Source organism: Stegastes partitus, unplaced genomic scaffold (assembly GCF_000690725.1).
Source record: "Stegastes partitus isolate 25-593 unplaced genomic scaffold, Stegastes_partitus-1.0.2 Scaffold143, whole genome shotgun sequence".
Taxonomy (NCBI): domain Eukaryota; kingdom Metazoa; phylum Chordata; class Actinopteri; family Pomacentridae; genus Stegastes; species Stegastes partitus.
In genome coordinates this window covers 423,537-436,882 of record NW_007577874.1, presented here as the reverse complement: position 1 = coordinate 436,882, position 13,346 = coordinate 423,537, and the positions used below count along the sequence as shown (strand labels likewise).

The 13,346-nt window shown below is 41.7% G+C and overlaps 1 protein-coding gene across 1 annotated transcript in view; it reads right to left on the bottom strand.

The window, feature by feature from the left end:
- Nucleotides 1–846: 846 nt before the first annotated feature.
- Nucleotides 847–13,346, bottom strand: part of map7d2b (MAP7 domain containing 2b) — a 38,585-nt gene continuing 26,085 nt past the window's right edge. The window contains exons 11-17 of the mRNA XM_008279070.1: nt 13,108–13,246; nt 11,825–12,005; nt 9,820–9,924; nt 9,546–9,609; nt 6,910–7,054; nt 5,707–5,981; nt 847–4,866 (exon numbers count right to left, since the gene is read on the bottom strand). Coding sequence (XP_008277292.1) covers nt 5,711–5,981; nt 6,910–7,054; nt 9,546–9,609; nt 9,820–9,924; nt 11,825–12,005; nt 13,108–13,246 — 905 coding nt within the window. The 3' untranslated portion in view covers nt 847–4,866; nt 5,707–5,710. The remainder of the gene's footprint in view (nt 4,867–5,706; nt 5,982–6,909; nt 7,055–9,545; nt 9,610–9,819; nt 9,925–11,824; nt 12,006–13,107; nt 13,247–13,346) is intronic.

Below are 13,346 nucleotides of genomic sequence, written 5' to 3'. Positions count from 1 at the left end.
TTACTGACAACTTTCCCTCATCAGTCACTTCATGGACTTTATTGAGCCTATTTTTTATTTGTTCTTGCATATTTCACTTTGTTTTTTTATACATTTTCCGATGTCGGTTCACTAGTTTTTCATCCTTTGCATTATTTTGGTCTTTTATATATTTAGAGTTGTTTTTCTCCCAGCATTTTACAGTGCAGCTTCATTTTAGAGAGGTGCTACATAAATAAAGTTATTATCCTTATAATAATTCTGCCACTCCATTCTGACCCCAAGTCTTGTTTAAACACAATAGTAAACATTAACAAACATAATAACGCTGAACTGTTTCAGTGGTGCACATCCCCAAACACATTCTAATTCATTTCCGTTCATTTATTTATTGTGTAGTTTGTTGTGGCTCTCGAGCTGCTCAGTTTTGCACATTTTAATAGAGTGCATCACATTGAGTCAAAGCAGTGTGATAACTTGTGTTTTAGGGTTTTTAAACACAAAATGCTGCATTTAGATAAATTAGGATTTAAAAAAAATATTTACTTTGCCAGAAATCGAGTCACTTATCACCTGAAAACAACAATAAAACTCAAAATGTATGCTATAAATGTGACTTTGTTCACTTGAAAAATCATTAATTGATCATAGTTGCTCTTTTTTGTGACATAAAAAGTCATATATTTGACTAAAACTTGAGTATCCAGTGACTATGTGCACCGTTTCACGTCACTGAAATGTGTTTTGAAGGAGACAGATTACAACATATTGACAAAGACAGATGCTTCTCCAGGTTTCAGAAACATTCCAGATGACTTACACGGTCTCTGTTGTGTCTAAGACAAAAAAACAAATCATTATTCACGCTGATGTTTGCAGATCAGTTTTAATTTCAGTGCAGCATCAAGTCAACACACAGTGAGTTATAATGATAAATAAAAGTGGCTGCGTTAAGCCCTACACTAGACTTGTCATCTCACACGTCACGAACGCCAAAGACTGAAACATCTGGTCCAGGCTTTGAGTCCTGGACGTTTCCCTCAGCTCCTCGCCTACAAGTTTAACTTATCCAGCTCACTGACACAAATGGCTTGATGAAGTTTATTGTTCGTTTTTCAGCAGTTATCCATGCACCACATCTACAATGATATATTCCACCAAGCTGCAGTGTCACAGAGTAATATTAGGATAAACATTATGTCCTTTATTTTTACTTCATATACAAGGGCACCCAGGAGACCCTCCTACATTGAGTTTCAGCGGTCTGGAGGAGTAATGAGCTAACGGGGGGGAGAAGGGAGCCGACGGCGGCGCGATGACCGAAAACAACTGGTGTGGCATTTAGGACGAGCAGCGGAGCCTCTTTTTACGCAACAGCAACTTCTTTCAAGCACCTCGATCCGGTTTTTGAGAACACACTTCACCCAGCCACCACCACCACCACCAGCACCACCACCGTGTCCTGTCAACTCAGCAGCTTTGTTCAGAAATGCACTTGAAGAACTTAAATAAATAATGCTCAGGACGCCGAGGTCCCGTCTTCAGGGAGATTTCTGGAAACTGTACAACATAAAGGGGATTATATACACACTACACCTGCTGTATCATTGAAACTAAACCTTTTCATCTTCTGTTTTTAAGAGGACGTCTGGTTGCACAAAAACAGCATTTTGCGATAACACTGAAGCAAATGAGTATTTATGCCTCCTCTAAGCAGAAGTTGGGTGAAATTAAAGATTTCTAGACGTGTTCAGGTTTCATGCTCGTATATAGACACAACTTCACTTGTCATCGTTGCTGTTTTGTGAATTCAGTCTGACGTGCTTCGGTAAAAGGCAACTAAACGTCTTGTTTTCTTTCTTGAAGATGCTTCACCTTCATCCAAGAGGCTTCTTCGACTCTAACTGACTCACGGAGAGTCTGAAGTATTGATTCTCACCCCTAAGTCACACAGCTAATGGTGTATTCATGACTCACAGGCTTAAAGGAGTGAATGGTGGTGAAACTGTGTGTGGAGGGATGACAGGACTGAAGTACCTGATCAGGGGTGTTTACTGTGTCTGGCTCTCCTGTGTTATCTTCATCTGTAAGCATATGAAGCAATGAAAGATCAAATCTGTAAAAAAAAAAATACTATAATTTAGCTTTTAAAGGCATTTGAACGGGGTCCAAACATAATGTGATTTTCCTTAAATACTCAGAAATTTGTACAGAGTTTGGTTGGAGGCTGGTTCAATAAACTCAATCCATACAACACATTAAGGCTTTTAAAGAGGAGTTTCGTATTTTTCACGACATTATTATAGCCAAGGGTTGAACATGATGTGATTTCCCGTAAATATTTCTGAAATTTCTCCAGTGTTTCATTGGGGGCTGTTCGATTAAGCAAAAATCTTTTACTTTTCTCAACTGAAATATCAACACACAGGAGTGTAAAAAGATCAAATTTGCAATCTTAATTAATAATTTATTAATCCACATTTAGTTTGTAAAGGCTTTTTAAAGGAGGAGTTCGTCTCCACTACATTAATTTACCCGATGGTTGAACATAAGGTGATTTTCCTTAAATACCCACAAAGTTGTACAGAGTTTGGTTGGTGGCAGGTCAATCAAGCTAAAAGGCTTTTTGGTGTTCTAATGCAACAACTTCCAGCAAATAAGAATGTAGAAGAATAAAAACCTGCAGAAATTATAACTGAATAGCTCAATAAATAAAATTCAATTTGTCAATCCATCCCACACATTTAATTTTCAGTTTATTAAATTGGGTAAATGTGATGCAATTTTCCTTAAATACTCAGAAATTTGTACAGAGTTTGGTTGGTGGCTTTTACTATTCTCCACTGGAGTAACATATCTATCAGCATATAGGAGAGTAAAAAGATCAAATCTGAAAAAAACATAACTTTGTAGTTTAACCAATAAAATGCAATTCGTTAATTAATACTACACATTTACTTTAAAGGCTTTTAAAGGTGAATTTTGCATCACATTACAACACCCTGTGGTGGAAGATAACTCCTTAAATAGCCAGAAATGTGTGCAGAGTTTGGTTCTCTTTTCTCCACTAGATTAACGTCATAACCTCCAGGAAGGACAGCATTTCTGTTCATATCTTTAGTTTAGTCGTCTCTTTGATTCTTCTCATATAACGTGTTTATCTTTAAATTAGCAGAAGTTTGATTGGTGCCCTTTTGACTTTCCTCCACTGGAAAAAAAGAAGAACAAGAACTGCTGAATAATTAAAATTTCCTAAAATTGACAGAAAAACGTACAGAGTTCGGTTGGTGGCAGGCGAAGGGGTGTGAATTTACTACCTCAGTATTTCTGGAATCACAGCTTGTGAGGCCCTTGGGGGGTCTTTGGCAGCGGGACAGAAGGGTGAGCGGATCACATGTAGATGCCGTTTCTCCTTTCACTTCCTTCTGAAGGTGCAGCTGCTGGAAAGCAACGAAACCCGGTCGGAAACGGAGTGCACATGCTGGAGGGCGAAGCTGGAGGGAAACACTGCGCAGAGGTTTAAGGCCTCGGAGGTGATGAGCTGTTGAAACACCACGGTCTGTGTCCAGTCGGTGAGGTATATTTTAAACAGAACGAGCCGAGGTGCAGACGTAAGCGGTGAAACACACGACTACTGTAGGTGCACACTAGAAACTGCAGCTGGTTACAGTCAGTGCCGGACAAAAACACAAAACACCGTGTCGACATGTTCCCCGACCTGCAGATAAAAACACAGGACATGTTGCATTTTTTTTTTTTTTTTAACCCCTCCCAAGGTTGTGTTTATTTCCTGCTGCGGGTCATTGCAACTCCCCAGAACGTCCATCAACCGAGTGATGAGCAGCAGAGGAACCAAAGCTAAAGGCTACGAGTCAACAGCGGGCGTATAATATCGGTTGTCGATGGCTCCCCGGGTTTTGTACACGTAAGAGTCGCTGTCGGCCGGCGGTGGAATCGACACGCAGGAACCGTCACTGACTGAATTGTCGAAGTACAACAGCTACAACCATTAAACAGCTCGACTAGCTCACCGAAAGATGCTACACAGGATTCACGCGACAGTCGGGGCGGCTCTCGTTCGGATTTGCTGCTACAGAGCTGCTCCCCACCGCCCGCTCTCATCTATTTACAAAGTTTTTCAGAAGCAGGGGCGAGAGACTAAAGCGGACGATGCTCGAGTGATGCTTTGCGGCAGTGCAGCCGGGCAATAGTGGCTCACGACCTTGTAGAGCAGGTTCGTTTTCAGGGGCTTTTTACACATAACTGTCAGACAAGCTCACGCAATCCGGAATCATAAAATCTGCCTTCTGTGGCCGGTGGTGACACCAGCAAGGGAGACAGAAACAGAGGAGGTTACAGGAGCTTTTGGAGGCTAAGATGAAGACAGTCAGTGCTTAGAGTAGGAATTACAGTCTAAAAGAAGCACACGTCATGAGCACGTGTCCACAGTGTTGTCAGAAAGGTGACCCAACAAGCGCAGGTTCAAGTTTTTAGAACAATAAACCCCATCGTCACCTTGACTTTACAGCCCTCTTACGAGCAGAGTCTGTGATAAGCATGCAAGAAGGTTTATCTCAGTTCTTCTTCTGTGTCACATAATCACCTCGTACACACTTCACATTATTTCGCAGGATTTTGTCGAACTGCCGCAGTCAAAGTTGCCCGTCTGCACCGCCTCAAAATGTGGCCAAAAGCGCAACAGTTATGTGTTTGTGTGTGGTTTGATAATACGGATGAGAAACCAGGTGTTCAGCAGTCGTTTCCTTGTGGACGTGATGGTTGTTGTTGTTGTTGTTGTTGTTGCAGATGGAGGTGATGTTCTGGTGGTCTGTTTCTCCTGGCTCCTGTTTGTTTTTCTTTTTTACCTGCCAGCTCCTGAAAAAGGTCCTGAAAGAGGAAACATAAAACAAAGCTGCTCAACATGAGGAACGCAGTGATTTCTGTATAAAATGTGTTTAATATGAGAAACGTTTTGAATGCATGACACAGGATTTCACCTTTTTACTTAAAGAGCAACTTGCAGGTTGAACTTCAATTGAATGAATACCTTTGGGGACTTTAACATATCTTTTATGGGACATACAGGCATACATTTAGGTACGAAGTACATTTTCTAAGGAGTGCCTTTTAAAACCCTTTATATTATTACCCACAACCAGCGGCGTCTCTGGCGTGAAAAGTTGAGTGGGGCACAACACACTGTGCAGCTACAAGCAGCATCTGATTCTTCTGTCTGTAGAAGCTCTTTAACCGAAATCATATTTGTAATTAAAATTATTGGTATCCATGAATTTTCAAATTGACTGTTTAACAAAAAAACTTCTCAGAGAAGCCCAGTGGCTCAGATTTGGGTATAAAAAGGTGAATTCTGTTGAAAATGGTAAAACGTGGAGAGCTGAGTGAGAACTGAAGCACTTCATGATGCTGGAAGGTCTTAATGAATTAGACAGGTGGTCTAATAAATGTGTTAAACACTGTATTTATACATTTCAACCTCTTCAAAACTAAAACTACCGTTAGGATCCATATTTCTTATCGTTCATTGTGGGGCACATTTAGACTTAAAAATAAAACAAAATCTTGCTTCTGCTTTATTTCCCTGTGCATTAATTAACTGGAGGTCACCAGGATGTAAGTTTCTCTCCTGGTAATCATCGACTGCTGTCCCAGGCTGAGTAGCACTAACAGGAAAAGAGATTCTATTCTGGTAAAAGTCTCTTTCCCCACCTGGCTACTGGACGTCCAGCTTGCTCGGCCCGACGCTGTGGATGAGCTGGGACGACTCGGAGGCGGCGTTGTACGCTTGAATCAGCAGGTTCTTGTTGAGGTCTCCCACCCCGCTGCCGGCCTGTAGCTTGGGGTAGGGGGGCGTCTCTGCTCCCGGGCGCTGCCCCCTTCCCGGGGCGTCGAGGTCCATCAGGTGCTCCAGAGGGCAGCCGTCGGTGCCCTCGGTGACCGGCGAGAACTCCTGGGCGCTCGCCTGCTCGTCCCTGGACACGGGACTGATGGACACAGATGGAGAACTTAAAGGAACAACGATGACGGAGACACAATATTTATTTCATTAGCGCTTTTTAAAGATTCGTTAGTTGTTGTGGACAAATGAGATGCAAAAATTATAGGTGGAGAAACGAGACTTAGAGCTGAAATGATGAGGAGATCGATCAATCATAAAACACACAGAAAAGACAATCAGCAGCTTTTCTGATCAAATAATCGTCTGAATATTTATTTTTTTTAAGCAATAATTTGCACTGATTTGCGCTTAATGAAAAGCTCAAAGACTAATGATCCTTTTATGCTTTATTTAACAGAGGCTGCAAATACGTGACTGAAAATATCTTAAATCTAATTTTTATAAGTTTAAATTGTATGATAATTATAAATTTATCTCAGTGGATTGTTTAACCCAGAAGTGGAACTTTATGCATGAAAGTTTAGCAATGTGTTTAAAGTTTCAGCAGCTAATTCATCAAATTCCTAATAACATCCCAATATATTGAAGTTTGTAAAACCTAATAAACCTCCTACTGCTGCAATTAAACTGTATGCATCGGAGATTAATGTTTAGGTGTTGATGGGAGGATAACGCACACAAAGAACTCGTGAATCATCTGCATTTATATCCGATCAGTATAAGGGGAATGAGTCGACGCTCACAGTTTGGGTTTGAGGAGCATTTTTCACTATTTTCAGACATTTTAATGATGAATCATTAGTTGCAGCCCCCAACACGAACATTTGAATTAAGTGCTCTCTGATGATAAATAATGGATCTCTGGTCGTTGCTTTAAGACGGGCAGCGTTAACGTGGGATGACAATGAGATGCAAGGCTGCAGGAACAAAAAAAAAAAAAGCCCCAAAAAAAGTTAACTTGACGAAGAAGTGCGAAGTGGAGGAACACGGCGAGATCTTCTGGGCGACCCTACCTGACGTCCATGGACTGGACTCCGTCGGACAGCTCGTCCACGCAGCTCTTATTCTCCAGGGGTCCCAGCGTGATGACGGGGGCTTCGGCCGGAGTCGGAGCGTCGTCCTCGGAGGCGACGGCAGCTTCAGCTCCACCCTCAGCCGCTGCAAACACAAAGTGAAGATGAGCTGCCCGTGTGTTTGAAAATCTAATACTGCAGTGAACCACATGCAAACCAGCAGCTCTGTACTCTGGAGGGAAAAAAATATAATGCAACATTTACGATACATCACTAGATTATATTATTTTCACCAGATTTCTTAAATAACTCTATTAGGAAATGATTGTAGAATGATTGGGATGGTTTTGTAGGAAACTGCACCTGCTTCAGAAACACAAAAACACATTTTATGGGGCTTTTTTTGAGAGTGTGAAAGTTAAAATATCCAGTGGTTGCATTGGTGCGAGTGCTTGATGATCATAAAGCTGTATTGGTGTCGCTGTAACCGGGGCAGGCAGCTACTGTGTTAACCACAGTGGTAGAAAGAAGCACATTCTTCTCACGAAAAGCACCTAAATGCTCTTTTTTCCGCTTATAGAAAAGACCACATGTAGAAAATAATCACTTGGTTTCATCAAATCTGACACTAGAACGCCCTAGTTGACTCTTCAGAGTAATTTTTGGTCACACACCTGTCTGAGCACCCCGCAGCCACCCAGCAGCAGTTACCACAGCCTGCAATGTGGGGCGTTCAGGGAACATCTGTAAATTGTAGCATCTACCGATAAGTCATATGTTTTGCCTGCGACAACTTTGGAAGTATGACCCAATGAGAAAGTTCATCTGGAGCCCTAAAAAGCTTAAAGGAAGCAGTTTGGAACCTTCCTCATGTGGTGTCACACCGGCACAGGAATTATCAACAGCTCTTTGTGTTGGATGGCGTTTAGTTCCAGCCTCGCGGTGCTGATTTAAACGGTCACACAAATACGTTGCCTTGTGTGGTGCACGACAGAAAGCACTTGTTTTTGGTTCTCTAGCAGAAACATTTCCATACAACTGATGTGTTTCTGCAACCAAGTCTTCCTTTTCCTGTGCTTCTCTTGTTCTGCTGTTTACACGTGGAACCGGCGTGTCGACAAACTCCATGTCTGGTAAATAAAGTTTTTTTAAAAATGAGAACCTGGCCCAGTTTTCTTTGTATATGAAGCAGCAAAAACTAGCATGAGGCTAATGCTGCTATGATACAGAAGTTATGAAACACTCCTTATTTTATGCTCCGTGTACAGGATAGGACCTGTTATCAGATATAACGGCAGAAAGAGTGTCGCAATGTCTGTAGAATAAATGAGTACAAATCCATCCATCCATCATCTATACTCCGCTTAATCCTCACGAGGGTCATGGGGGGCTGGAGTCTATCCCAGCTGACTCAGGGTGAAGGCAGGTTCACCTGGACAGGTAACCAGTTTATCACAGGGCTACACTTAGAGACAGACAACCAAGCACACTCACATTCACACCTACGGACAATTTAGAATCAACAATTAACCTCAGCCGGAGAGAACCCTCGCTGCACGGGGAGAACATGGAGACTCCACGCAGAAAGATCCCGGGTGTCCTCACTGGGACGCGAACCGGCGACCTTCTAGCTGTGAGGCAACGATGCAAACTTTGCAGCCCAGTACAAATTTAAATAAATTTAAATTGTCTTATATATTGAACATTTTATAACAGAGCAAATTATGAATAATGACAACATTGATAGGCATTGGGCAAGTTTTGTGCGTATACAGATGGAGGGAAGGAGTTAAATATTATTTAAAGAGATAATATAGATGGTGCAGCGTAAGTGAAATGTTTGTGTATACATTCATGAATGACTCTCAAACATCCTGAATCCCAGCTCTGGAGACATGTTTTGTTTTTGCATGTTATTCATTCTGTGTAATTAATATCTTGCTTTTTGATTGACTGGAGGTTTGATTCAGATCATCTGAAAATAGTCCAGATGTTTATGGCAGCAGTACGTTTTTTATTCGTCTGCTTCTATCAGCGGTGCTAAATGCTCGCTCATGAAACAAGCAGCAGACGAAGTCATCGATCATGGCTCTGGGATGTTTGCATAAAAAGTTATCGAGCGTTAAACAGAAGAGTATAAACCCGTAGATTTCCTGACAACGAGGCGAGAAAATATTTCCTTCTAATCGATTTAAGTGGTCGTTTTTGTCACTGAGTGTGTAAAACTGCAGGATTTAGCCTGGTTCATGTCCTCTGATAAAACAGCAGTTCAGGTCAGAGAGTTCAGAAAACGCTGCAGCATTCTGGGTTGATGTTTCTGCCACGCGACCTTCGGGGGGCGCTGTTCCTCCGTCTGCTGCAACACTGCTGACTCACGCTGCAGCTGACAGCGATCACATTGGATTTCACAGAGAGATGTAATCGCACTGGAGAGAAAATGAGCTTTGCAAAGAAAACAGGAAGTGAATTTTAAAAAAAAGGTGGTGAAAAATAAGTTGTGTAACAAGCAGAAGGACCACAGAGGCAAAGGATGACAAATCACGCTGGTGCGGAAGCTGAAGTCATCGGGGAGATGACAGCATCAGTTTCCAGAAGTGTGTGTTTGTGTTGAAGGGAGGAGGCTGTTCAGCGTTTACCTGAAGCAGCAGACGGAGGCTCCACTTCACTCTTCCTTGTTCTCTTCATGATCTCCTCAATTCTCTGGTAAATCAGATCAAATTAAAAACACAGACATGAAAAACACTTCTTTTCATGACAAGTGGGCAGAATCTGCAGATATAATCACATTCTTCAGAACAGAGATGGATCTGAAGCATTGTTTTTACTGTTATCTTCCTGTGATGTGTCTAAACTGTGGAATGAACGTGGCGTGTACATGAGGAAGCAGATGTTGGTGCAGATGTTGGCTACCTTCTTCCTCTGCTGCCTCTCCTGCTCCTCCTGGATGTGCAGCAGCTCCCTCTCCTGCCTCTTCCTCTCCGCCTCTTTCTGGGCTCGCAGGAAGGCCTCCTCCCTCTGAAAAACACCAACGTCTCATCACTCTTTTCTGTGGAACTACCTGAGCAGCGTACATGGAGCGCTGATCATCTTGTTAGAGTGCAGTGCTTTGCTGGAAATCACAGTTTGAAGACAGCTAACTGATATGACGTCATTGTTTTGTGCAATATCATTATCTTCCACAACTAGAGGAAACCGTGCAATAACTTCCAACAGTTCAGAATCCGTTTTTATGCACTCGTGTATATTTCTTGCTTGTTTTCGTGTTTTTGCTTCTACATCCCCTTCGCTGCTGCAAATTGCCCCGCCGTGGGATCAATGAAGGTTCATCTCATCGATCCTGGAATCATTCATCTTTCAACCTGGTGTTAAATAAGTCGGGGACAGTTTTTATAATAAGGCAACAGCTCTATTTAATGCACACCAATAAAATCTGGTCCAGCAGCGGCCCGTGGGCATCAAACAGCTGTTCTCTGCACGTTACAGCTCATTTTACACTGAGTCACGTTACCCTGCACATCATTTATTTTGATAGTTTTTATGTATTGTATTTATTGCACATAATCTTTATTATTTTTCGATAATATTAGTAACTGCACATAACGTTTATTTTTGACAATTGCTCTGTGAACTGTACATTCTCATCTCTAATAATTGCATTTATGTTTTTTAGCACCACTGTGGATGAGAAGCAGGTATGACTGTATAATGACGATAAAGATTCGTCGTATCTATTTGATATTATTCTGTTTGTCATTTCATTCTATCACTCTTTCACAGGACACACGAGAGCTCCTATCATTATTCTAATTAATCAACCTCGTCTTCCTCTCGTTGTTTACTTGAATTGCTGTTGTATTAAAACGAGCCCATAATAAGCTCATTTACAGAATAATAAAAGTATTTTTTAAGTCTACTGGAGTATGTTTACATGCTGTAATGTTCATAAAGCACATTATTTTTATTTTGTCTGAAACACTTTACGCTACAAACTCTGACTCCTCAAATCTGGAATATACTGACGTGGCTCGAGCAGCTCTGGCAAAGGAAATAACGTGGATTTGAAATGAGGCGTTGCAGGCAGGTTGAGGAGCTTTTTGTTTTTGTGGCGTGGACGTTGGGCTTCATAGGTTTAACAAAAAGGTATAACAAAAGACGGGAGGAACCACAAAAGAGCATCTGAAGAGCAACTCCGGATGAAAAAAAGTCTTTCAGAAATGTTAACCGGCTTTGAAAACGCTGGATTTGTCGTCAGAAGAATCCTGACATAAGATACGAGGCGTTAATAATGTATCCACATTATTAACGCATCGTATCTTATGTCAGGATTCTTAAAAGATGACATAAACACTGAAACCGACTCTTTCCATTTGTTAATACAGTTACCGTACGTTCTGGACTATAAGCTGCTACTTTTTTCAACACTGAGCCTTAAACAATGATGCGGCTAATTTATGGATTTTTACGATTTTTATGCCTCGAGACCAAAGTGACGTTGAGAGCGACAACGTAAGAGAGACTGAGGAATTCTGAGGCTGTTCAAATCCTGAAGACACTGAAGAAGACGACTTTAGTGGTTTTAGTGCAGGAGGAAGATGAAGATAGCCATCAGTGACTTTTCCTGGTAGGCTGCTGTAGTTTTATTTTCTTAACCAGCCGTGTTACAGGCGCTGTTTGGGAAAAAGCATCTACGGTATTTGTGTTTGTTACCGGTACGTATTTAATCAAAAGTTTAAAAAATCTTTGTGTGTAAATATCTCATGTTACAACGTGGACACCTGCAGCCTATAAACAAGTGCAGCCTGTATATGTACAAAACTTTTTAAAGTTATTTGGTGCGGTTTATATTCAGGTGTGCTCAGTAGTCCAGAATTTACGGTAACTTGAAGCCGCCTGAGCGACCTCTCTGCATGCCGACCTCTCTGTCCAGCTGGTCCTGCATGTCCTTCCATCTCTGCTCCTTCTGCCGCCGCTCCTCCTCCTCCCTGGTCCTCCTCTCCTCCTCCCGTCTCGCCCTCTCCTCCTCGGCCTGTCGAGCCGCCCTCTCCTGCCGCTCTCTGGCCTCCTGCTGCCTCCTCTGCTCCTCCTCGGCCCTCAGCCTGCAGGAAAAGCACAAAGATTCAGCATCAAATAGATGCAAATATGAGCATTCTCTGACTTTGTTTGGTGCTTTTGTTGTCGTTTATATCCATGGATGCTGTGTGTTATTGATTTTCTTATATTATTGCATATTTCACTGTGTTTAACTCAGTTTTTCCACTTTTTACTTTGCATTGTTGTTTTTTTAGCCTGTCTGTAAAGCACTTTGTACGCTCTGTTCTTAAAAGAAGCTACATAAGTATGATTAGTTTTCGATGGATACGGGATTATCAACGTTTTTTACATTTATCTTATTTATATTTCGACTTACATTTGATAAAATGCTGCAAAACCTTAAAACAATTTCCCTTTCTTAAGCCAGACTGACATTTATCCAGCGTTAGATATGTTAAAACATTTATGACAAGACAAGAGCGCTGCAGAAACCTCAAAAGGAAGGAAGGCAATGAATAAATAATCACATTAAAAAGAGGAAAGGAGGATCAATGGATGGATGGGAAGCAAACAGGACCACTGCAGGTCTCCGTCTCGTTAGAAATCTGGGCTTTTGGATCCTTTATGCTCATTGATTTCTCAGTTTGCCTGCTTTTTGTAGACAAATGTTGTACGATAAAAGATCCAGTGGCAACCACCGATTATTCATGATTATTTTTAGAAAATCATGAGGCTGTTTGAACCCGACCGAAAGCTTCAATCTGGACAAAAAAAAAGTGAAGCAAATGTTATTTTTAGACATTATTGGTTGCTTTGCTGGACAATTACAGGAGAAACTTGGTGTCATCTCTATTTTTTGTTGACTGTTTGTGAAAATAATAAAGTGTTTGTGAGAAAATTTGTGTTTTTTTTAAATTCTAAATAACAGAAATGCAACATGAACTGACTGTAAATTAATAAAACTGTTAGACTGTTAAATAAGACAGCTCAGTTTTTCTCTACAATGTCTTAACTTCTTATTAAATTAAGTAAAAACGACATTTCCAGTCTGAGTCAGAGTGAGATTTTTGTCACAACTTTACTTTTTCTCTGGCTTCTGAAATCTGTTTTCATGCAACCGAGCGTCATATTTCCGCCGATTGTGAGCGTAAATACGAGAACACTGGCCTCTCCTCCTCCTGCCGTTGCCTCTCCTCCTGCTCCTTCTGTATTCGGGCCAGACGGCGTCGCTCCGCCAGCAGTCTGGACGCCTCCTCGGCATCCATCGTCCCGCCGACGCTCCTGCCGGTGGGCGTTCCTGGAGACTCTGGAGGAGGAACAAAGATGGCCGAGTGGGACTTAACATTTGAGGACGATCTTTTGGCAGGAAAAGAAAACAGCAGGTTCGATGGCGTAAAATCCAGATT